This window comes from Coregonus clupeaformis, unplaced genomic scaffold (assembly GCF_020615455.1).
Source record: "Coregonus clupeaformis isolate EN_2021a unplaced genomic scaffold, ASM2061545v1 scaf0013, whole genome shotgun sequence".
Classification (NCBI taxonomy): Eukaryota; Metazoa; Chordata; class Actinopteri; order Salmoniformes; family Salmonidae; genus Coregonus; species Coregonus clupeaformis.
In genome coordinates this window covers 1,334,758-1,361,811 of record NW_025533468.1, presented here as the reverse complement: position 1 = coordinate 1,361,811, position 27,054 = coordinate 1,334,758, and the positions used below count along the sequence as shown (strand labels likewise).

Sequence of the window (27,054 nt, the reverse complement as noted above, 5' to 3'; positions counted from 1 at the left end):
TCAGCCACCAATTGTGCAAGTTCTCCCACTTAAAAAGACGAGAGAGGCCTGTAATTTTTATCATAGGTACACGTCAACTATGACAGACAAATTGAGAGAAAAAATTCCAGAAAATCACATTGTAGGATTTTTAATGAATTTATTTGCAAATTATGGTGGAAAATAAGTATTTGGTCACCTACAAACAAGCAAGATTTCTGGCTTTCACAGACCTGTAACTTCTTCTTTAAGAGGCTCCTCTGTCCTCCACTCGTTACCTGTATTAATGGCACCTGTTTGAACTTGTTATCAGAATAAAAGACACCTGTCCACAACCTCAAACAGTCACACTCAAAACTCCACTATGGCCAAGACCAAAGAGCTGTCAAAGGACACCAGAAACAAAATTGTAGACCTGCACCAGGCTGGGAAGACTGAATCTGCAATAGGTAAGCAGCTTGGTTTGAAGAAATCAACTGTGGGAGCAATTATTAGGAAATGGAAGACATACAAGATCACTGATAATCTCCCCTCGATCTGGGGCTCCACGCAAGATCTCACCCCGTGGGGTCAAAATGATCACAAGAACGGTGAGCAAAAATCCCAGAACCACACGGGGGGACCTAGTGAATGACCTGCAGAGAGCTGGGACCAAAGTAACAAAGCCTACCATCAGTAACACACTACGCCGCCAGGGACTCAAATCCTGCAGTGCCAGACGTGTCCCCCTGCTTAAGCCAGTACATGTCCAGGCCCGTCTGAAGATTGCTAGAGTGCATTTGGATGATCCAGAAGAGGATTGGGAGAAGGTCATATGGTCAGATGAAACCAAAATATAACTTTTTGGTAAAAACTCAACTCGTCGTGTTTGGAGGACAAAGAATGCTGAGTTGCATCCAAAGAACACCATACCTACTGTGAAGTATGGGGGTGGAAACATCATGCTTTGGGGCTGTTTTTCTGCAAAGGGACCAGGACGACTGATCCGTGTAAAGGAAAGAATGAATGGGGCCATGTATCGTAAGATTTTGAGTGAAAACCTCCTTCCATCAGCAAGGGCATTGAAGATGAAACATGGCTGGGTCTTTCAGCATGACAATGATCCCAAACACGCCGCCCGGGCAACGAAGGAGTGGCTTCGTAAGAAGCATTTCAAGGTCCTGGAGTGGCCTAGCCAGTCTCCAGATCTCAACCCCATAGAAAATCTTTGGAGGGAGTTGAAAGTCCGTGTTGCCCAGCGACAGCCCCAAAACATCACTGCTCTAGAGGAGATCTGCATGGAGGAATGGGCCAAAATACCAGCAACAGTGTGTGAAAACCTTGTGAAGACTTACAGAAAACGTTTGACCTGTGTCATTGCCAACAAAGGGTATATAACAAAGTATTGAGAAACTTTTGTTATTGACCAAATACTTATTTTCCACCATAATTTGCAAATAAATTCATTAAAAATCCTACAATGTGATTTTCTGGATTTTTTTTTCTCATTTTGTCTGTCATAGTTGACGTGTACCTATGATGAAAATTACAGGCCTCTCTCATATTTTTAAGTGGGAGAACTTGCACAATTTGTGGCTGACTAAATACTTTTTTCCCCCACTGTATATAACTATTGATTAAACTATTAATGTCCCATTTCCTATGTGCGTGAGGGGACTTTTATCATCAAAGGAATAGGCATTTTCTCTTAGAAAATATACATAGGTAGTATGTGTAACAGCTGCTTGAGGCTCAGTGTCCCTACAACAAAGCTAATATGGAAAGTTCTGGGCTGGAACAAAAACACACTGCGCATACTGCAGCTCTCAAGGACCAGGGTTGGCCATCCCAGGCTAGTAGTGAGAAATCTCTCAGTTGGCAGACTCTCCTGGGTGTGTCTTCTTGCCCTCGGGCGTGGAACCCAGAGTGAAGGGGGCTTTGATGTTCTGCCTGTCCCTCTCCGCCTCCTCATCTTCATCATACAGCTCTTCATCATCCTCCTCCTCATCACTGTGGTGGGGGGTGGAGTGTACCGACGCCGAGGGGGAGGGGGCACAGAGCCGGGGCGGGGGTAACGGAATCCCTCTGTCTGAGGAGAGAGAAAGAGAGAGAGAGAGAGAGAGAGAGAGAGAGAGAGAGAGAGAGAGAGGAGAGCAAATTATTCACTTCTGTGGAAAAACCACAGTGCAACTGTACCTGTACAATACATACATCATACAAACCATGAACAAATGAGCAGAGAGAGAGAGAGAGAGAGACAGGGAGTGGGAGAGAGACAGGGAGATATTGTTTTACTCAAGAGGGCAGTGATTAGAGAACAGTAGTAACAGATTGGACAAATACAAAATTATGTCTTGTCATTTACTAAAATGTTAGGTTGTCAATTTAAGCTCAGGGAATGGATGAACTCTGAGTCTCTGACGCATCTATAGTGTTAATCAATAGAGTCAGAGGAAGACAGACTCTCCTCCGTATCTCACCCGTGGCGGGGCCAGCAGCTCCATCTTGAACTTGTCAGGGAAAGCCCTGCTGAGAGCCAGGCTCCAGGCGTGCATGTAGAATTCCAAACATAAATCAACTGAATCAAATAAATCACAACTAAAACACAACTGAACTAATCACAAATCAACTGAACTAGTCTGAACAAGGAACAATAAAATACTTCTCTAAGGAAAGAAGGGACATTGCTTATATTACATGTTACAAAAGGAAATCTTACAAATAACAAAGAATAACAATGAAGCTAGCACCAAAAGTACGCAATTCAGTGGAATTAGTTTCAGTATGTTTCAATGGTGGTCATAGCATTTTGTTTCCTAAACTAAACTTTGTTGCATTGTGCCTTTCAAACCATTAGGGAAACAGGGACATGGACCTATAGCGACTCACTCGTCCCAGGTACCTCCAGTCCAGCAGGTCCGACAGCCTCTCTGTGCGGTTCCTCTGGATGATGCGCTGTCGTCTGGACTGCTGGCAGAACCCGAACATGAACTGGGTCAGCTGGTTACATGAGTCATCTGCCGAGCGGAACCGCCGGTCCACTATGTAGATCCCTGAGAGGAACGGGACAGGAACGGACCAGTGAGACGCAGGAATAAAGTATTCCATTCTATTATAAATAGAGTATTTCTTCTGTTCTAAACTGCTGACTGATAGGAAGTAAGGGCTAGAATTTCACTGATAAAAAGAGAGTCACTCTGTTCTTCTGGGTTTCGGGGAACTCCCAAAATATATCAGAGCTCTTCCATAAGAGGTCAATCACACTGTGCACTGATTTGGTGATGAAACTGGAGAGGTCTGTATGCACGTACATACCATATGCTGTGGGGTCTGACACATGTTCCTCCATGAAGCAGCCGAAGCCAGACAGGTTGGGGGTCACACTGGGTATCCCCATCACAGCAATAACAACTACAACCTAATAGTACACTCACACAACATACAACTCTCCACACACATGAAGGAATACACAAAAACAATGATAGAAACATTTGCCAGAGAAAACCCAAGTGATGGAGTTTATGTTCGCAGGCTTTGTAAGTGTGACAGGTCACGTGGTGTGTGTCCCCAGGGCTCGTAGTAAGAAGGGAAGACCCCCAGGTTACAGCCTCGTACAAACTCCTCATAGTCCATAGGAAGCAGGGGACTGGTGGACACTATCTGAGTGTATCCGGGAACATGTCTGTTAGTACCATTTAGAATAAAATATAGAGATCAGTACTACACTGGCTATACTGTGTGCTCTAAGGGTCCTCTGTAGCTCAGTTGGTAGAGCATGGTGCTGGTAAGATAGGGGGACGTAAAATCTATGACCTCATGGCTGTAAATTGCTTAGGATAAAAGCGTCTGCTAGATGGCATATACAGTATACTCTAACACAGGGGTTCCCAAACGTTCTTGCTTTGTGACCCACCAATCGAGGTGTCTTTTGAGCTGCGACCCACCATAAGTGTTATGTGGTGAAAAAACATACACAGACCAAAGAATAAGTCAAATATATTATCGTGGCAGCGGAGAGAAAATGTTGCAGTTCCAAAGCGAATCTCCTGCAATTCCACACATCCTGCCATGGAGCTGAAAGAAAATGTTGCAATTTTAAAGCTAATTTCCTACAATTCTACGCATTTTGGCATGGCTACTGCTGTGTTCTTATCCTCAAACATTATAACAAAATCAATGTGGTCCTGATTGTCTAGCTTTTATTGTGTTGATTTTAAATTCTCAAAAATTATAAGCTATTATAGAGAAATGTATAGGTCCATTATCTTTTCTACATCCTTTCTATTTGGTTTTAGTCATTTAAGTTTACAATGAAAGCGTTTTTCTATACCGAATATGTATTTCTAAAAATAAAATAAAACAAATGGGGGGGCAATGTCCTCCCGTGACCCACCTGGACCACTGCAGCGACCCACAGTTTGGGAACCACTGCTGTAACGGAATAAAGAACACTTTGATAGTACTTCACATAAACGCAACAGGTATTACTTATCATAAGCACGTATGAGCCTTTATGGTGTTTTTATATAGTCAATGTCTCGGCTGCCAGGCTTTTTCCAGACAATTCTTCAACTGGTTTAACACAATAAACGAGGCAAAACACTATCAAACATGGACATCAAACAAACATCCTGCATACCTTGACTCTGTCAGTGCGAGCGTTGAAGAGACCGATGCGTCTCACATTGGCCAGGATAGGGTCAGAGGTGTCATCCAGCATGTTGTGAGTGGTCACTGGAGGAAGGGTGTGTCTCTGCAGAGAGAGAAACAGACAGAGTACAGTGTGTGTGTGTGTCTGTGTGCGTGCGTGCATGTGCACGTGTTGTGACTGCGTCATCATTGTGCACGTGCCTTGAGCAGTAAACATGGCGCGTATCAACATCTATAAGTCACTGATCCATGACTAATAACCTTTACGGGTAGACATCAGGAATATGGATCTGAAGAAGAGTATCTAACCATTGGCCTAATGATATTTAATGATTCTCTTCTCTTGGGATTACCCTCAAAAGAAACACAAGCCTTTATCTCAGAAGATATTAACGTGCATGTAAAAGAGTTGCTGAATAGACAGTAATGCTAAAAACATGTCACAAGTGAACAGGCGGCTACATCTCACATCAACTTTGAGGCGTAAGAACTTAGCAGACATGCAAAGCCATTTGTCACTCTAACCACTGTGTGAATGCAGCAAAAGTGCAGACAGACAAGTATTTCTGTACTGGTACATCTAACACAAATGGGACTCAGGGTCAATAAAAATGGCAGTGAGAGTAACAACGGCCACAATCTGTCCACCAATCAAACACCTGTCGTAATTTTTACGCCTACACACGTGACATGAATAAATCTAAGTGACAACGCCATTTCTATTGGCTCTTTGCTATTAAATACTGCAACACCATCCAATCTATTGACCCATGGCCTGGTGTTATGACGGTTCAATGATTCACGCTGGGCTGTATAACTGCAGGGACCATTCATTCATAGTTTTAGCACCAGGAATCCCCCAGTCCCATTCTGAATTGATCACCTTACAAGGGCATACCTCACATTGACCCACCACGTCAATGTTAAGTTACTCCTTTCATAAAACAGCAGGGTACAATGTATTGGGATTCTCTGGACGATACATCTCTACATTACCTTGTTGTCCAGTTTTCTCTGTCTTTCTACCACTCTGGTTGTCTCACACCCCAACTCTGTTTTATTTGATGTTCACCATACAAATGTCTATACGCCAGTCTTTTAATCATAATGTAGACCTCACCGAATCTACAATATGGAGACTGTTAGCATTCTTGATAACCTAACTCCTTATGGCTTTACTACTGTGTATAATGCACCTCTTACAACTATGATATACTATAACCTTTACCTGAGTATATTTCATACATTATCTGTCTATTCAACTCCTACCTGTGTGGCATAGATGGCTCTCTTCATGATGGTGAAGTCGTCTCTGTCCAGGATGGTGTTCATATCAGGGATGTCTCCTCTGAAGACATCATGAGGTCATCAGCAGGTTAGTAAGGCAACACTCAAGTAATCACATTATAACCCGCATGGACAAGCCCTTCATTAACACGGAAGTTCGTTCCACACGTTGGTAATGTGGAAGACCCAAAGGTCACGCACCATCCGCATGAATGAACTAAGTGAAGCCTTAGTTCATTCATAACAAGAGCCTGCTAAGGATTGCCTGGATAAATGGCAGGGTTGTCAAATAGAGGGGTGTTACACTGATATGACATACAGTACAGGTTCTCTGTATTTTTTACTTACATTTAAATTGACTTACTTTAACAAAGCCTCGGAAAGCCTCTTGCCAAACTTATCTTTCACAGTGTGAGTAGTGTCCCTGTCAGAGAGATATACGTAGATAATCAACAAATTGTTTAAGATGTAACATATTAATGCGAACCATGTTGGCAACACAAGTTCCAAGGCAATTTTCTAAGAATGCAAATTAGAATGTTATTTCCATAAAATGTTGGGTGCTAACATTGCAGACATTTTGCAGAACTCCATGAGGTGTACATTTTTGGGGTTGCAGAGACGTAGCAGAGCTGTTTGCGTACCGCCTGTCCCTTCAGTGACTCCACGTTAAAGTTGCTGGTCTTGGCTGGCATGATGAAGAACGCCACCACTGTGACGTCATTCTTATGCACCTGGGAGAGAAGGGAAAAAATGAGATGAAGAATTTAGGATGAAACTGTCATTTTGTTATGAGAGAGACCAGTACATGTGCAGTATTGATTAGATGCCCATACCCTCAGCAGGTAGGTAAGTCTGGACAGTGACTCCAGGAAGATGTCAGCTCTCTTGTTGGAGAACTCATATTGTCCAGCAATGAAGAAGAAGAGGGTTTTCTCCAGATTGAAGTCTAGATGACTGACAAGAAACAAGGGATAATAGTTTTAAAACAGCCAATAGTTATATAGTTAGCAGTATATTGGATAACAAACTTGAAAACGTAATAAGGACTTAAGTATTACCCATAGAAGTGTCCCCTGATGAATTCCTGATTCCGACCCTTGTTAGTGGAGTGAAGGTTCTGGAACTCGTGCGTGGCTGAGATCTTCTTAATGTTCAATCCGTTTTGGAGTCACCACATCTGTACAGTAGATAGAGAGAAACACAGCTTACTTCAATATCAAATATCCCTGCTCTGTCACTTTTTGTTCAATAGGAGAAAACATTTTGAAACGTGAAAAGAGCATTCTTATTGGACATAAGTTGACAATTTCAGGTATTACCTCCTCCATTTCGAAAGGTTTTGGTACAGTGGACCGTAATGTACAGGACCCTGGCCACCTCACCTGGTTTCCTGTGCAGCCTGTGGTTAGCCTCTACAGCAGTGATCTGGGATACAGTTGTAAAGACATGGGCACAATGGACAGCAACTCTCTCCAGACAGTAGCGATGGTAGATCTGCCTCTCACCAGCCTCCTGGTCTATGTTGAACTGACAGGGGCACATCAGAAATCAACACAAGAGTCATTAATAGGTCATTATTAAGAGATAACTATTGTGTAATGACCTATTGTCATGCACATTCTAAGTAAATATCAGGTGAATAGTGAATGAAACCTGTGAATAAAACCTCATATGTTGAGATCTACAATAACTAGTATTGGGGCTATGGGCTTCATTTTGAGTTCGTTGGGCATCTGTCAATCAAACAGTTTGACAAATGTTTGAAGTAGGATCTCTCTTGAGTCTCCTGTCTGCCAGTGATGAGGAGGCTTCCTCTTCCTCTCCATAATGAGAAGATGCTGTCAATTACCCAGCCTACCCAGTGAATGACCTTTAGGTCCACAATGACCTTTTTACACTTAGCCTGAGGGCCAATTACAGTACCATACACCAGCATAAACACAACACAACACAGACCCATAGCTCCCTGACACACAGGGAAGATACTATGAGAAACACTAAATCTAACAAAAACACCTGCCTCTGTGAAGAGGATAACGTTTTGTGAGGCATTTGAATAACAAAGACAGAGAATAAGTCCTGCCACTCATGGAAATGGACGAGGACATTGGGCGAGTCTCCAAGCTGGTCGGTTAACTAGAAATTAAAGCAATTCATTACTAATAATTAGCTCTGAAATCTCATATTACCCAAGAGGGTGAATATGATTTAAGTAAAAAGAAGTAGGCTACTGTATCATTTATTTTTAAAGATATCTGACATTAAGGTATTCACATCAAGCAGATATTCTTGACTTTAAACAAATCTTTAAACCTCTTTCAGAGTATTTTTCACAGCATCCTTAACAAGCTGACAAATGACCTCTTTAAAGAACCAGGCAACCAGGGATCCAAAGATGAGTGAGCCGTTGGCCTCTCTGTCATGGGCGGGCAGGCCGATACCACAGGTGTCCCACAGATCCCCCTGCCATCAGTCCAGGTTCCAGGCTGCTGACCCCATGTCAAATAGGATCACATAGGGACTGCCCTCGATCAGCCAGCACCCAAAGTACACCTAAAACATACAGTAGAACCCCAACACAAGGGAAAGATATGTGTGGTTCTATAAGACAGTACCAATCAACACATGAGACCCACAATCACAGTATCAAACACATGGGGCAAAGCTGAAATACTACTAAATAATAGATTCTGAAGCTGCTGATATATTTGTTTGTTTCTGATTCTGGAGATGGTGTTTGTCTGCCATCTTGTGGTTTCATAATCTCTATCTAACTCTATTGGCTTCAACAGCGTAGGCCTACTTCTGTAGAAGTGCATGTCTGCCCTCTTCTGGACAGAAAGTACTACTACAGGATTGTGTATTCTCCACTTGCATGTCATACCCATAGAATAGAATAGAAAATAATATAATAAAATAAGTCTGTAGTAGAGTACCAGACAGCCGTTGTCAATGAGAGCGCACATGGCTTTCTTGATGGCTGGGTTGGGGGGCTCACACTGCTCCACCTGGGTCTTGAAGTTGTGTTCGTAGTACGGCCCCATCATGAATAAGTTCTACCCCCATTCATCCACTGTTATCTTGGCCTTGGTCTGGATCACTGTGTAGATCCCACCCACTAGAGGAAATATATATAATATACATGAGATTCAAACTTTCTAACTTGTGACTTGTTATGACACCCATAAGGGGGGGTGAGTGTGTCCACATATTAAGATATAATTCTACATGATATTGTGTATTTTGCATGATTAATAGTCTAAGATACACTGGAATTAACAAAAACAAAGACCATGATATAAATAACAAAAAAAACTTGAAAATGCTGCAAATGATCATAGAAAAGATAAGCTACAGTTGTGAAGTATTTGTGAAGAGGACCATCAACAATCACAAACCACTGTATTACGTCTGCACACCATCATAGGTGCATAAGAATTTTCCCTTGTGCCAAATACATTTACTCAGCATACCTGATAAGCAGTGTTGGGGAAGCTACTCCTAAAATATACACTGCTCAAAAAAATAAAGGGAACACTTAAAAAACACATCCTAGATCTGAATGAATGAAATAATCTTATTAAATACTTTTTTCTTTACATAGTTGAATGTGCTGACAACAAAATCACACAAAAATTATCATTGGAAATCAAATGTATCAACCCATGGAGGTCTGGATTTGGAGTCACCCTCAAAATTAAAGTGGAAAACCACACTACAGGCTGATCCAACTTTGATGTAATGTCCTTAAAACAAGTCAAAATGAGGCTCAGTAGTGTGTGTGGCCTCCACGTGCCTGTATGACCTCCCTACAACGCCTGGGCATGCTCCTGATGAGGTGGCGGATGGTCTCCTGAGGGATCTCCTCCCAGACCTGGACTAAAGCATCCGCCAACTCCTGGACAGTCTGTGGTGCAATGTGGCGTTGGTGGATGGAGCGAGACATGATGTCCCAGATGTGCTCAATTGGATTCAGGTCTGGGGAACGGGCGGGCCAGTCCATAGCATCAATGCCTTCCTCTTGCAGGAACTGCTGACACTCCAGCCACATGAGGTCTAGCATTGTCTTGCATTAGGAGGAACCCAGGGCCAACCGCACCAGCATATGGTCTCACAAGGGGTCTGAGGATCTCATCTCGGTACCTAATGGCAGTCAGGCAACCTCTGGCGAGCACATGGAGGGCTGTGCGGCCCCCCAAAGAAATGCCACCCCACACCATGACTGACCCACCGCCAAACCGGTCATGCTGGAGGATGTTGCAGGCAGCAGAACGTTCTCCACGGCGTCTCCAGACTCTGTCACGTCTGTCACATGTGCTCAGTGTGAACCTGCTTTCATCTGTGAAGAGCACAGGGCGCCAGTGGCGAAATTGCCAATCTTGGTGTTCTCTGGCAAATGCCAAACGTCCTGCACGGTGTTGGGCTGTAAGCACAACCCCCACCTGTGGACGTCGGGCCCTCATACCACCCTCATGGAGTCTGTTTCTGACCGTTTGAGCAGACACATGCACATTTGTGGCCTGCTGGAGGTCATTTTGCAGGGCTCTGGCAGTGCTCCTCCTGCTCCTCCTTGCACAAAGGCGGAGGTAGCAGTCCTGCTGCTGGGTTGTTGCCCTCCTACGGCCTCCTCCACGTCTCCTGATGTACTGGCCTGTCTCCTGGTAGCGCCTCCATGCTCTGGACACTACGCTGACAGACACAGCAAACCTTCTTGCCACAGCTCGCATTGATGTGCCATCCTGGATGAGCTGCACTACCTGAGCCACTTGTGTGGGTTGTAGACTCCGTCTCATGCTACCACTAGAGTGAAAGCACCGCCAGCATTCAAAAGTGACCAAAACATCAGCCAGGAAGCATAGGAACTGAGAAGTGGTCTGTGGTCACCACCTGCGAAACCAGTCCTTTATTGGAGGTGTCTTGCTAATCGCCTATAATTTCCACCTGTTGTCTATTCCATTTGCACAACAGCATGTGAAATGTATTGTCAATCAGTGTTGCTTCCTAAGTGGACAGTTTGATTTCACAGAAGTGTGATTGACTTGGAGTTACATTGTGTTGTTTAAGTGTTCCCTTTATTTTTTTGAGCAGTGTAGTTTACCAAGCTACCAATTACTTCACACTGGAAGAAGTTAAGCTACACTAATGACCCCAAAGTGATCTGTTATTGCAATTTGTAGTCTATGACATTTCAGATTTAGATATGATAATGTTTCACAAAGTAGTAACTTTAGTTAAGTAAACTATATTGTTCTTAAGGGTAGCTTATGTTAACAGAATGTGTAATTTAGTCTATTAAATACAAAAACAATGTTTCAAGTAAGAATTAGGCAGGTCTGATACCGAAAAAGAAAGGAAATTCTTGCTTACTTCACCCATATTTTATTTTATGTTTGCATAAAAAGTAGTGTGTAGTTCCAGTAGTTAGCTACACCACTACGTAAAAAAAAGAAGTAATTAACTACTGAAAACACTACCAAGTTTTGCATTTAGTTCATCTACCACTAAGCTACTGCAAAATGTAGTTAAATTACTAGTTGAACTACATATACAGTAGTTCACTACTCCCCAACACCGCATAAATGATAACCTCTGAATTCTTCACAACAGGATAGACTCAGACAACCGATCCGTATACAGTACACAGAACTGAAGAGCCCTATACTACAAAAAGTACATCATGTTTCTATGATCATTGGGACTCTCATGTCTAGTTCAGTCTATTTTCCAGGAACACGTTTATTTTGCCAGTATGGTTAAGGTTCATATACAGTTGAAGTCGGAAGTTTACATACACTTAGGTTGGAGTCATTAAACTCGTTTTTCAACCACTCTACAAATTTCTTGTTAACAAACTATAGTTTTGGCAAGTCCGTTAGGACATCTACCTTGTGCATGACACAAGTAATTTTTCCAACAATTGTTTACAGACAGATTATTTCACTTATAATTCACTGTATCACAATTCCAGTGGGTCAGAAGTTTACATACACTAAGTTGACTGTGCCTTTAAACAGCTTGGAAAATTCCAGAAAATTATGTCATGGCTTTAGAAGCTTCTGATAGGCTAATTGACATCATTTGAGTCAATTGGAGGTGTACCTGTGGATGTATTTCAAGGTCTACCTTCAAACTCAGTGCCTCTTTGCTTGACATCATGGGAAAATCAAAATAATTCAGCCAAGACCTCAGAAAAAAAATGGTAGACCTCCACAAGGTCTACCATTTTCAAACGCCTGAATGTACCACATTTCCAAACGCCTGAATGTACCACATTCATCTGTACAAACAATAATACGCAAGTATAAACACCATGGGACCACGCAGCCGTCATACCGCTCAGGAAGGAGACGCGTTCTGTCTCCTAGAGATGAACGTACTTTGGTGTGAAAAGTGCAAATAAATCCTAGAACAACAGCAAATTAATTGTGAAGATGCTGGAGGAAACAGGTACAAAAGTATCTATATCCCAGTAAAACAAGTCCTATATCGACATAACCTGAAATGCCGCTCAGCAAGGAAGAAGCCACTGCTCCAAAACCGCCATAAAAAAGCCAGACTACGGTTTGCAACTGCACATGGGGACAAAGATCGTACTTTTTGGAGAAATGTCCTCTGGTCTGATGAAACAAAAATAGAACTGTTTGTCCATAATGACCATCGTTATGTTTGGAGGAAAAAGGGGGCGGCTTGCAAGCCGGAAAACACCATCCCAACTGTGAAGCACGGGGGTGGCAGCATCATGCTGTGGGGGTGTTTTGCTGCAGGAGGGACTGGTACACTTCACAAAATAGATGCCATCATGAGGAAGGAAAATTATGTGGATATAATGAAGCAACATCTCAAGACATCAGTCAGGAAGTTAAAGCTTGGTCGCAAATGGGTCTTCCAAATGGACAATGACCCCAAGCATACTTCCAAAGTTGTGGCAAAATGGCTTAAGAGTTGCTCCATATTTGTACACTTCACTGCAACCCATCATTACACAAAAGTAGTAATACTGCCTAAAATAAAGGATGTACTATTAAAATTGCAAGATCATGCAATGAATGAATGGACAAGTAACATCAATGACATCTATAGACAATGCATGCAACATTGCATCCACTGACACTATTACATTTACTGAGGAGGAACACAAAACAGTTATACTCTACAGACACATACCATTGGAAGAGACTTTACAGTGAATTGTCTGTCTCCTTGCAGATAATTATTGGTCTGGTAATACTAACCTTTATTAGTGACCTCCCAGGCCACCTCAAACAGCAGCAGGTCGTCTACAGGTCGTCTACAGGTAGATCTTCCTCCTCCCACAGCCGCAGACCGCTCAGTGACGTCATGGATAAGGAACGGGTCAGGGGCATGTTGCTATCAACACGTTTTTAAGTAAAGAAAAGATAAGTGCCACTGATGCTCTCTCAGTTTGTTGGTCCTCTCCTCTGTAGGTTCAACTGTAAACTGTCTATCTTCTCACATCCGAATATTCCACTGGAGTTCACTTGGACTCAGAAGAGGATGCAACATACATCCCATGGTCCCAGTGCCTCACTCTTAGCAGTCCACTGTCCAGCCCGCCTACTTTTTGTAATTGAATCCGACCCTCGTCTGTGAACAGAAAGTCAACATTCCCTGGCTGCATGTACAGGACTGAAGTCCACACACAGACATCAAAATACATCAAAGGTGAGCAAAAGTGGAGAATATACAGATGTAGGATCTTAATTTGAAGCAGTTTGCTACAGCAGGAAAATAATCCTGCAGCAACAGGAAATATGAATTATTATGTGGATTTTAATTAATGGAAATTTTTATAGGAGTTGATCACTTTTTCGTTACTGTAAATTGCAAACTTTAGAAGCCTTTTTAAAACTCAAATACATTACACGTTTGAATTTCGTGCTGTGCAGGATAATTCTCAGCATCAAACGAGTGATCAAATGAAGATCCTACATAAATTAAAAATCAAAGTTCACATGTATTATTCTATGGTTTCCCTAGCCTTAAACAGTATGCCAAATTCATGATATTAAGAATACTCATTCACATTTCGATATTGTATTATTTATATCATGAATTTGGCCCTACTATTTATAGGGCTATGGTTTCCCTTTTTAGGCGATGTAAACTATACTAGGCCTACTGGAGTCTTATTATCATGCATATCATGTCTGCAATTGAGGGACCTCGACATTAATTACAGTAGCCTAAATAATTTCACAAATTACACTTTTGTTTTAAAACAATAGTCTGTGTTAGGAAAAAAACAGTAATTGCGACAAAAATAAAACCTAGGTAGCCTACAGTTCATTTCCGCTGATGATGACGCAGAAAGTGTACGTGGCGCAATGTTCGCTTGAACTTTCATTCATTTGTTTAACTGGACAATACCCAGTGACAGCCAAGAGTTAGGGCTGTGTAGTGTGTCTCCACACATTGAAACCTGACCTCGCTCTTAATCCATGTTCAGTCCACGTAGCCTTTTCAAGCGCATAGTCCTATTTCTCAATGTTACTAGCCTATAGGTGGTTTAGCCTATAGGTAGGCCTATTGGTGGTTTATGGCATAATTTCTCATCAAGAAATCTCGTTTCATTCCCAGAAATAGGCCCTATATGTTGTGTTGGCTATGCAAACACTTGGCACCCCCATGCGTCCTGAATGAGTTGTGAGTTTTATACATGTGGTTGAATGTTGGTCAAACAGAATGCATGCAATTCTGATGGACCAACATTACAAGAATCAATCATGGGTGAAGTAAGTTATATAGATGTATATTATTTACACATAATTTATATTTGGCTAGTGTCTAAACTGCTGCCCAAAATCTTCCCATATCCCTCAATCCTCTCATGCACTGTAGCAAACTGCATCAATTCAACAACAACCACATCTGATCGTCATGTTTTCAGAGAAAAGTCATCCCTTGTTGCGGATTGTCAACATTTCCTAGAAGGTGATGAATTATTCATTTCAGCACCACTAAGAGCAGTGGACAGCGACTCATCCGCTGTCATCTAGCTCCTAACAATCCGGGGCATACAGACGGAAATATAAAAAGGCAGAGAATACACGTCATGCATCAAAGAAAGACAGCCAAGTGTAGATGACCACATATAGTTTCTTGCTGCATTGGTTGGATGCGAAGTGTGATCACTGGATTTTGACAGAATGAGAATGCTGGCATTTTTCCTGGTTTGTGCGATAATTCGCCAGTATGGAACATTGGGGACTCCAATGCATGGATTTGGGAGGACGGATATCCCAGGTAATTGGTTAATTTAATATATTGACATCTTATAGGTCATTTTCTTCTCATAATGTCCTGAGGCAAACTTTTCAATATCATAAAGTAATAAGCTAAGAAAATTCGATTTTATAATTTGATGCTCTCTCTTTTCTCAGGACATACACCTGCTAAGGTACAAGAGGGGCACTCTGTGGTGATGAGAAGCAAGGCTGTCAGTCCGAATTTACCTGAAGATGCTAACATTTGTTACCTTTTGAAAGAGGGTGATGAAGACCAGCGACAAATGATCTGCAAACATCGTTTAACTCGGACCAGCAAATTCAACTTCAACCCATTTGGGCTCCGATTTGGAAAGCGCGACAAATTTAACCCATCCAAGGCCAACCTCATAAGATCCAGGACAAGCAAACTGTTGCCTATTCTACTCTACCTCCGAGAACTAGAAGTTCCTGCCTAAATGGACAAGCAGTTTCTCTTCCAAAGAAGGAACAAATGGATATGGTCAATTTCTTACTGTTATAGCAGCATCGTTATAACAAGTCACTCATAAGGTAAAGAGTTTGTGTGTCTACTTATAAAAGGTGGGTTTGGGAAATGCATAAGTCTGCTGAATAAAAGTTTTGTTCTTGTCTTGTGTAATGTAATTCTTACACCTTGTAATGATGATAAGGAAAAATAATTGCCTTGAATCGGCTAGATGCATTTCAGCACCACCACACAGTGGACAGCGCAGCAATTTGTTGGTTGGGAAGGAAAGCAATGTAAAAGCCAATATGGTTCTGTGATTGAACATGCAAAAGTGTTGCCTAATTGACAGAATGTTTCTTTACTGAACATATTGTCAATATTAATTTGATGGTTTATGTGAATAAAAGCATGACAAGGGATCTTTAAATGTCAGATAATTTAGTTGCGATATCTAACCAGAGGGAGGCGTTCTGTAGCCCAGTTTACTGAGGGACATTTCAGTCATTGGACACAATTCTTCATAAAGGTTCAAATATTTATTAAAGTTACTCATTGTTTGTTGTCATTCATTACACAATCAACATGGCAGTTACAGTATGATATAATAACTCAAGTAGGATGTTTTGATTGATTCCACCTCTGCCCTCTTTCTACCTTTGCCATTGATTGCCAGAAAGAAACATACTGAACATCTCGCCTCACCTAGCACAATAACCAACACCACTGCTCCCTGACAGGATGTGACTGAGTAATAGGGTCTTTGTTTCTGCAATCCCTAAAGGGAGTGAACAGAACAGTGCAAATGAAAGAGGATAAAGCCAACACTTTTCTTTTGATCATAGTACAATAGCTTCAACACATGAATCCAATGAGGGTACGTACAGTCATACTGGTTCACACAGTACCTAGCATGGAAACACCACACCAACCTCATCCTACAAAGGGGGTGAAAGGAAGAGTTTATACCAGCAGATTAAGATGAAAGGGGGATGGATACAGTAGATCAGAAGGGGGCTGGAACTAGGTCTGGGAGTCACTGCATCGGAGACGGAGGGAGGGTAGAGGTGTGAAGTCCGTCCGCCTGTGGGTTGTTGGTTTGGTGTGTGTGTTGTGTCTAGATGTCCTTGAGGTCCTTCTGGATGCCCCAGAGTGTGTCTGCACTTTTCTTCAGCTGGCCCACCTCCGCGTCGGTCAGGGTCATGTTGATCACGCTGCCCACTCCGTTGCTGTTCAGCACGCATGGCAGGGACAGGAACACCTCCTCACCAATACCATACATGTCCTGGGGAAACAAAAACACAGCCGTCAGTCATTATCGCATAGAAATGTGTGCGTTTGATTCGCTCTGTGTGGGTTTACATGCGCATAATGTGTGTGTAACTGTGTGTGTGTCTGCACACATGTGTCTGTGGGTGTAATCCCCTCACCTTGACCATGGTGGAGACAGGGTGGATCCTGCTCATGTTCTTGATGATGCTCTCAGTGAGGTCAGCCACACTCAGGCCGATGGCCCAGTTGGTATACCCCTTCAGCTTGATCACCTCATAGGCACTGGAGGAGCACCCAAAACAAAACAATCACCGTCAGTCAACATCTACGTCCGACTTGAACAGGTCTCTCTCAATGAGGGGAAGCTGCATGAACATTAACTCAAATAAAAGGTTAATTCAAAATCCAAAATGGAAGGGAGTGCGAGCTTTGATATTTATTCTAGTATACAATGTCAGTAGAACTAGATATATTAATGATACCAAAAATTAGACCAGCCTGATATCATCCTTATTTTAGCCCTTACACCTTGACAACTCCAGTAGATATGAATGAATCAGACGGTGGTGCGCAATATGGTGTAAACTCCAGCTTTACTACCAGGGTGAGGTTGAGTCAGAGGCGCATATTTAGACTGTGGACGGAGCTAGGGATAGATTTAGGGTATTTACCTGTCGACCACTTCCTTGTGGGTGGCCTTCCAGTCCTCCTTGTCTCCGTCAAGGCCAAACTCTGGGTTCAGCTTCTGCAGGTTGACTCCAGCCACATTGACACCGCTCCACACAGGGACTAACACACAGATATTTATTTATTCATTCATTTACCTAGAAAATATATTTGAATTTCCCATTTAAACACAAGCAGACTCAACTCATTCATAACTAATTATTTCTGCCAGATAACTGGATGTGCAGAGTGACGTAAAAATGCCAAAACAAGTACTTTTGTTTTAAAAAGCCGTTAAAAGCTGCCAACAACCTTGTGGCTTACTGGGTGTGACAAGACGTTCACACATGCACTCAGATTCCCACTAAAGTACGCACTCAACTGACATCACCATTCTTATCACCATCATCCCCACTGCTGGTGTCTCTGTGCTCTACCAGGACCAATCACCACTCATCACCACTACTCACCGCTGGTATCGCCGTGTTCTCCCAGCACCCATCCATTGAAGCTGGTGGCATGGATGCCCAGGCGCTCAGCCATCAGGAAACGGAAGCGGGCGGAGTCCAAGTTGGTGCCGCTGCCGATGACACGGTGTTTAGGCAGGCCGCTCAACTTCCATGTCACATAGGTCAGCACGTCCACTAGGGGTAGGGAGAGATGGGGATAGAGTTAGGGATAGGGGTCACAAACACACACGGATGAATACACACTTATCCTTGACAACGTTAACAAATGACTGCCCATCCCTGCCACCCACTCATCACAGTGCCCTCTCTCTCTCTCTTTCATCTTGTAATGTGGAGTGGTGTGATACTGTAGTAGTTGATAAGGGTGGAATGTTGGGACTGAGTTGGAAAACACAATCTAGGGGATAATGATGGAAACAACTTAGCTTGTGTCCAAGATTTAAATTGTCTGTGTGTGTGTGTGTTTGTGTACCTGGGTTGGACACCACGATAAGGGTGCAGTTGGGGGAGTGTTTGACGATCTGGGGGATGATGTGTTTGAAGATGTTGACGTTCCTCTGGACCAGGTTGAGCCTGCTCTCTCCCTCCTGCTGACGCACGCCAGCGGTCACAACCACGATGCGGGAGTTAGCCGTCACGGCATAGTCTGGACAGAGATGGGGAAAGAGGAATTGAATTAAGAATACATTTAGAAGTTTCACATTTAGCAGGAAAAAAAATGTCAAAATGGCAATCAATGAATGGCAATCAACCTTAAACTGGCAAGGACTTGTTTAAAAAAAGGCTGCATTACACTTTCAATGGCAAAATACATACATATTCTGCCATTTTGACTCTGAGCCACTCCAGTGGCATACACAAAAAGGGGATTCTCTTACCTTTGTCGGCGACTATCTTAGATGTCTTGAGGAAGAGGCTGCCGTGCTGCAGGTCCATCATCTCTCCCTTCAACTTATCCTCCATCACATCAACCAGAGCTAGCTCATCAGCCAAGTCCTACAGGAAGGAGGAGGGGGAGGGAGAAGGTAGGGGTGGAGAGGAGGAGAAGGGCCAGAAGGAGAGGAAGGATAGTTTGGTCATGAATACCTGGTATTTACTTAGAAATGACATGGTAAAATCCACAATTACAACTAGTCTACATAATAACTGAGTAGTAACTATTTGTTGGTATCACAATAGTAGTAGTAATTCAGAGGTAAATTCATAGTAAACTCGTACTAATGTACTTGTAAAGTGCTTATAACGCAATAGTAAGAGTAGTAATGCAGTTGTAAAGTAGCAGTGATAGTCAGACTTACCCTGAGGAGGACACTGACGGCACAGGCCATGCCCACCATGCCCACCCCCACCACGGTCACCTTGTTCCTAGGGGGCTCAGCGGGGCCGCTGGCCATGGGGGTGATCAACTTCTGCATCACAGACGACATGATCCACGACGCTGGAGGGAGGGAGGGAAGGAAGGAGATAGCGTTTAACCTTTAGTCTAGTTATCAATCAAGGTTCGTCAACTGAAAACTGCTGTGAAAAGCAAGCAAATTGACATTCACCATTGAGCACACTCTTTAGTCCAGGCATAGGCTTAATCTGTGTCTGGGAATCCAACCCAAGGAATCTATTTCTTTCTATTTCTCAAACACTACTGTATTTAATTGATTTACTCCAGACTGACTCAAAACCAATATCCTAGTCAGACTTGAGTTCAAATAAATGTAAGTATTTTTAAAGAATGTGGCCAAATCAGCTACTTTTGAAATATCTTAAAGTATTTTTAAATAACTTCCTATAAAAACAGCCTAAACTACTAATTTCCAAATACATTATTTAAAATACCCCAAGGACCAAACAGACCTGGGTTCAAATGCATGGAGTATTTAAATATTTGAAAATGTATTCCAATATTCAACTACTTGTAGCCTATTTTCAAAGAAAACATATCCAAATACACCTTTTGTAGTAATTGAAATAGCCTACACTAAATAGTATTTGAACCTAGGTCTGATCCTAGTGTCTGAGGCCAAGGGTCAGGAAAAACCCTATCCAGGTCTTGTTCTGACACACATTTCCTAACCTTTTGGAAACCATTTTGCATAGTATATAGTGGGTTACATGTCACTTTTCTAAAATGTCCTGCTATTTTCTTGAGCTACTCTAGTGCAGTTAGTGTATATAGCTTGATATACTGTAGCCCAATTTAAGACTAGCAAACTGGCATTCCTTCAAACCATTATTGGTCAACGTGCAGTGCCTTCAGAAAGTATTCAGACCCCTTGACTTTTTCCACATTTTGTTACAGCCTTATTCTAAAATGGATTACCTTTAAAACAAAACTCAATCTACACACAATACCCCATAATGACAAAGCAAAAACTGGTTTAGAAATTTGTGCAAATCTATAAAAAAAAAATAAGAAACAGAAATAACTTTACATAAGTATTCAGACCGTTTGCTATGACACTCAAAATTGAGCTCAGGTGCATCCTGTTTCCATTGATCACCCTTGAGATGTTTCTACAACTTGATTGGAGTCCACCTGTGGTAAATTCAATTGATTGGACATGATTTGGAAAGGCACACACACCTGTCTATATAAGGTCTCACGGTTGACGGTGCATGTCAGAGCAAAAACCAAGCCATGAGGTTGAATAAATTGTCCGTAGAGCTCTGAGACAGGATTGTGTCGAGGCACAGATCTGGGGAAGGGTACCAAAACATTTCTGTGGTATTGAAGGTCCCGAAGAACACAGTGGCCTCATTCATTCTTAAAATGGAAGGAGTTTGGAACCACCCACTCTTCCTAGAGCTGGCCGCCATGCCAAAGTGAGCAATCGGGGGAGAAGAGCCTTGGTCAGGGAGTTCGCCAAAAGGCACCTAAAGGACTCAGACCATGAGAAACAAGATTCTCTGGACTGATGAAACAAGATTGAACTCTTTGGCCTGAATGCCAAGCGTCACGTCTGGAAGAAACCTGGCACCATCCCTACGGTGAAGCATGGTGGTTGCAGCACCATGCTGTGGGGATGATTTTCAGCAGCAGGGACTGGGAGACTAGTCAGGATCAAGGGAAAGATGAACGGAGCAAAGTAAAGAGATCCTTGATGAAAACCTGCTCCAGAGAGCTCAGGACCTTAGACTGGGGCGAAGGTTCACCTTCCAACAGGACAACAACCCTAAGCACACAGCCAAGACAACACAGGAGTGGCTTTGGGACAAGTCTCTGAATGTCCTTGAGTGGCCCAGCCAGAGCCCGGACTTGAACCCAATCTAACATCTCTGGAGAGACCTGAAAATAGCTGTGCAGCAATGCTCCCCATCCAACCTGACAGAGCTTGAGAGGATCTTCAGAGAAGAATGGGAGAAACTCCCCAAATACAGGTGTGCCAAGCTTGTAGCATCATACCCAAGAAGACTCAAGGCTGTAATCACTGCCAAAGGTATTTCAACAAAGTACTGAGTAAAGGGTCTGAATACTTATGTAAATGTCATATCAGTTAATTTTTTTATAAAATTAGCAACATTTCTAAAAACCTGTTTTTGCTTTGTCATTATGGGGTACTGTGTGTAGATTGAGTGAAAAAAAAACATTTAATCCATTTTAGAACAAGGCTGTCACGTAACAAAATGTGGAAAAAGTCAAGGGGTCTGAATACTTTCCGTAATGCTTACAAATTGGATCATAACTCTAAAAGTAGCAGAGATCCCACTCTGGAACTTTATATAGCGTGGGAAAAGCCAATCCGGACACACTGTGGACACATTTAAATGTAGGCGTAGACGCATAATGCGTTCGGAATTCCATAATCAGTACTCTATGATCAGAATACTAAAGCTGCATGAACTGTCAAGTCTAGACACGGCGAGAGGGAAACAGAGGTTTGCCCCTGAGGACTGCTTGCCTGGCACAATGTGTTCACCTCGTCAGTCAATCACAGAACAATCCTATAGAAATTGGCTAACAAAATACTAGACAAATGGGTGGATAATGGCCCTATGGCTGGGGTCAGAGAGGATGCCTATTCACTGTGGACTGAAGGGGCAATCCCAAGACACATCATTGTTATGTATACTGAACAAAAATATAAACGCAACATGCAAAAAATTAACGATTTTACTGAGATACAGTTCATATGAGGAAATCAGTCAATTGAAATAAATTCATAGGCCCTAATCTATGGATTTCACATTACTGGGAAAAACAGATATGCATCGGTTGGTCACAGATACATTAAATAAATATAAATACATTTAAAAAAGGACCTCACAATGGGCCTCAGGAGCTTGTCACAGTATTTCTGTGAATTCAAATTGCCATCGATAAAACGCAATTGTGTTGGTTGTCCGTAGCTTATGCCTGCCCATACCATAACCCCACCATGATTGCACTCTGTTCACAACAGCAAACCGCTCGTCGCCATACTGCAGCTGTGAGGCTGGTTGGATGTACTGCCAAATTCTCTCAAACGACGTTGGAGGCGGCTTATGGTAGAGAAATTAACATTCAATTCTCTGGCAACAGCTCTGGCAGACATTCCTGCAGTCAGCATGCCAATTGCACGCTCCCTCAAAACATCTGTCACATTGTGTTGTGTGACAAAACTGCACATTTTAGAGTGGACTTTTGTCCCCAGCACAAGATTCTCCTGTGTAATGATCATGCTGTTTAATCAGCTTCTTGATATGCCACATTTGTCAGGTGGATGGATTATCTTGGCAAAGGAGAAATGCTCACTAACAGGGATGTAAACATTTGTGCACAACATTTTAGAGAAATAAGCTTTTGTGCCTATGGAACATTTCTGGGATCTTTTATTTCAGCTCATGAAAGACGGGACCAACACTTCACGTTGCGTTTATATTTTTGTTCAGCGTAGCTATAACATAGCATTTCAAATGTGATGTTCTAGTAGCTTATATTAGACCTCTATAGGGCGATTCTACACCAGGAAGGCCCGAAGAAAAATTGGTATCAGATTGTTCTGGCAATTCTCACATAGAAAATTCATTGGGAGGAAGGATGTTTGATATGCTTTCAACATTTATCACAAGCCATTTTTTTGAAAATCATAATGAGAGTTGCCATTTTAGGCCCATACATGCCTCTTGTAAGACCCTATGATCCATGAACCGCACATACAGACATTATACTCCATAGTGTGCTCTTAAATATGGATTATTTCTAGATTCAGACATTTTTAAAAAAATACGTTTTGATTTTGCTTAGAATTTTTTTTGGAACAATGAGCATTTCCATCAAAAAGGACCCATGAGCACCAACATGTGAAGTTCATAGGAGCATAACAAATTGGGTGTCAAATGAAAGATAGGAGTCTATATTTTGGGGAAATGAAAACAGATACATTTTCAACCATTTTCCATCTTAAAAATTAGGCATAAGTAAAGGCTTTGATTTCTGGATAAACAAATGGAAAGGGGTGATAAAACACATCTACCAGAAGAAGTCTGAAGGTATCAGAAATACAGCAACACACAATAATGTACAGTGCTGTGATAAAGTATTTGCCCCCTTTCTAATTTCCACTACTTTTGCATATTTTTGATACTGAATGTTATCAGATCTTCAACCAAAACCTAATATTAGATAAAGGGAACCCGAATTAACAAATAACAATGACATACTTATTTCATAAGCAACACCCAATGCCCCTGTGTGAAAAAGTAATTTCCCCCTTACACTCAATAACTGGTTGTGCCAACTTTAGCTGCAATGACTCCACCCAAACGCTGTAGTTGTTGATCAGTCTCTCACGTCGCTGTGGAGGAATTTTGTCCCACTCTTCCATGCAGAACTGCTTTAACTCAGCCACATTTGGGGGGTTTCAAGCATGAACTGCTAGTTTCAAGTCCTGCCACAACATCTCAATTAGGATTAGGTCTGGACTTTGACTAGGCTATTCCAAAACTTCAATTTTGTTGCTTTTTAGCCATTTTCATGTAGACTTGATTGTGTGTTTTGGATCATTGTCTTGCTGCATGACCCAGCTGCGCTTCAGCTCACAGATGGATGGCCTGACATTCTCTTGTAGAATTCTCTGATACGGAGTAGAATTCATGGGACCCAGCAAGACAATGGGACCCATGTTGTCCAAAAAGTTATACTTTCGACTCATCTGTTCATAGAACATTCTTCCAAGAGTCTTGATGATCATCCAGGTGCTTTTTGGCAAACTTGAGTCAACCTTTTGGAAGAGATGGGTCCCATCATGACTGGCGAAAACCAAAACCAAACACTGCATTCCACAGTAAGAACCTTATACCAACGGTCAAGCATGGTGGTGGTAGTGTGATGGTTTGGGGATTCACACACACACACACACACACACACACACACACATATATATACATATATACATATATATATATATATATACACATACATATGAAATCATGCAGACAATTACATTGCTAGAAGCCACAATCTGCAAGCTGATCTTCCCCTAAAAAATAAGTCTATAAACATGCCATTTTACAACAAAAAGAGAGATTTGGTTTAAATAAAGTAAACTTCCCCTTTAACCAATCCCAGCCCTCCTTCAGGATTGCACATTCAGCAAACCGCCAACAGAGGGAGTTCCCTTTAAATCAATTTTCCCATTCCCTGTGTTAGTGGTGCTCATGACATTTATCATAATTTAAAAGGTTACAGGGCATGCACTCTGGAAATGTGATGTACTTGTAGAGTATATTGTTTAAAACAATATGTGTTAATATGAACAAAATCAAAAAGGGTACTTGAGATACACAATTTATTCAACATTAAAAATATTAATGTGAAAAATGTATTTCAGAATCTAGACATCCATATTTAGAACACACTAAGGACTCTTTATAATGGGTCCAGTGTGCCTCAGTTGGTAGAGCATGGCGCGCGCTTGGAACGCCAGGGTTGTGGGTTTGATTCCCACGGGGGACCTCTAGCTACGAAAAATGTATGCAGTCACTACTTACTGCAAGTCGCTCTGGATAAGAGAGTTTTCTAAATGACTAAAATGGATAACACCAAGATGTTGTCTGTATCGTGTACGGTTCATAGAAGGCATGTAGTCTAAAAAGGGCTTAAAATTGCCACTTTCATCATGATCTTCTCAAAAATGGTTTAGGATACAAATGTGAAAAGGATATCAAACATACTTCGTCCCAATTAAGTGTCTGTGTGATGATTGCCAGAACAATCTGAGATACCAAAAATATATTCGGGCCTTGCTGGCCTGGAGTCACCCTATAGAGGCCTATTAATACTAATAGGCTTGATCATATAAAAAAATATTGAAGCCTCAAGATGTCGGCCATGCGATAACTGACTTCACAATAGGTAAATTATAATTCCGTATAAAAACGTAGCTATGTCCTTACAGGCCAATGTTTAATACACTTTAGTAATCATATTGACGCAATTGTCCTTCCATCGTCCTTGACCGCCGGATGCTTGTTTGTACTAGTCGGCTGCAAGATGGCAGAAAATCTATAACCTCCACCTCGTTTGTCACATTCCATTAACACTCTGCACAGTTCAAGCTAATATTAAAGTAGTCAATCATTAACCACGTATACAAATGACACATTCCGTAACACGAGAACTTTGTCATGTTCAAAACCGAGTCGCTCACGAAGCTCAACGAGGAAAAGATGTCCGTTTCCTGTAAAGTGAGCGACATCCAACCCTTTCACTTTTGCGAGAACCGATCGACTAGGTTGTTCTAGGGAGCTAGGCTACCTCGCAAAAACACAGCATGCCATTAGGCTTTGTGTATCATAGGACTAGACAGCCTACAAACGCGGCAATAGACATTTCTGTATAAAAAAAAATGTATGCACTCACTAACTGTAAGTCGCTCTGGATAAGAGCGTCTGCTAAATTAAATGTATTATTTATTTATTCAGCCGTAAAGTCGATCTAAAAAGGTTTTGCAATAGCCCACATCGACTATTCCAAATGTCAATAAATCCCAAACCATGTATGCACATCAATAACATTATTTAGGCTGTTGCAACCAGGTTGCAAGCTACAGAATGTATCCAAAAAGTGTGTAGGCCTACGTGCATTTCATAGCATACAGCAAAGTGATGAGTAAGTGCGTCACATGACAGAAGAGAAAATGTATGAAAATTCAAAGCAAACACCGGCCGTAGCTAGATACATACCTTTAGCAGATTTTAAAGAGCGGTTATATCCTTTTTGTTCCAAAGAGGAAGGCGAGTGAAGCAGCGTCAGAAGGCAGGTAGTAAGAGGGCGTGATGACTTCACTTGTGGAGTGCGGGGTTTAAAGTTTTTTTTATCAAGAGAAGGAGGAGGATGCATCATAGGGCTTGACCACTGGCTGAGTTTGACACGGGGAGAATCTCAATTGCATACTCCTCGCATCCTCTCGTTTCCTCCTTATCAAAACCCATTGGAGGAGAAGGTCAGAGGGGAGGAACCTCTGGCTTTCTCATCCAATGGGTTTTGAGAAAGCGAGGACTATGAGAGAGGACGCGAGAAGTATGCAATTGAGATTGTGAAATAGACGGTTGGACCAGCTTTTGTCTCGATGAGATAAAGCGTTTGTCAGATTTGACTTGTTTAAAACTAGGAAAGGGTTAGGATTAGCTAAAACAATTTTTTTATTTTTTTCTCTTTGACGTTAATTTGACAAAAACCGTATTACTTCCAGTCGTGACCGTTGGACCACGTTCAACATTTGCACACACACATAAAAGGAAATTAAGGGCTGCTCTTCTGTTATAGCGACGACTACATATAAATACATTAATTCAATTTATCTCCCAAGGACTTAATCTCTGGTTGTTACAAAACGTCATGTGCATGTACTGTATCATCAAGTCTATGCTTTATTATTGTACTGTGTAGGTATATGATAGGCCTATTAAATCAAATCAAAATCAAACGTTATTTGTCACATGCGCCGAATACAACAGGTGTAGACCTTACAGCGAAATGCTTCCTTACAAGCCCTTAACCAACAATGCAGTTTTAAGAAAGAATACCACAAAAAAAACAATATAAAATAATACGAAATAAAAG

At 41.9% G+C, this 27,054-nt stretch overlaps 2 protein-coding genes and 1 pseudogene across 2 annotated transcripts; 1 reads left to right on the top strand and 2 right to left on the bottom strand.

Annotated features, from left to right (window-relative positions):
* Positions 1-1,664: 1,664 nt before the first annotated feature.
* On the bottom strand, positions 1,665-13,262 carry LOC121546617 (annotated as a pseudogene).
* A 1,781-nt stretch (positions 13,263-15,043) lies between these two features.
* Positions 15,044-15,601, top strand: kiss2 (kisspeptin 2). The gene is made up of 2 exons (XM_041857495.2): positions 15,044-15,162; positions 15,300-15,601. The coding sequence occupies exons 1-2, from the start codon at positions 15,066-15,068 to the stop codon at positions 15,599-15,601; spliced, it is 399 nt and encodes a 132-aa protein (XP_041713429.1). The 5' UTR covers positions 15,044-15,065.
* A 532-nt stretch (positions 15,602-16,133) lies between these two features.
* LOC121546299 (L-lactate dehydrogenase B chain) lies at positions 16,134-26,346 on the bottom strand. Its single transcript, XM_041857490.2, has 8 exons — positions 26,175-26,346; positions 19,316-19,455; positions 18,896-19,013; positions 18,490-18,663; positions 18,018-18,191; positions 17,553-17,670; positions 17,040-17,163; positions 16,134-16,894 (listed from the first exon to the last, which is right to left on the bottom strand). The coding sequence occupies exons 1-8, from the start codon at positions 26,332-26,334 to the stop codon at positions 16,727-16,729; spliced, it is 1,176 nt and encodes a 391-aa protein (XP_041713424.2). The 5' UTR covers positions 26,335-26,346; the 3' UTR covers positions 16,134-16,726.
* Between the last annotated feature and the right edge of the window lie 708 nt (positions 26,347-27,054).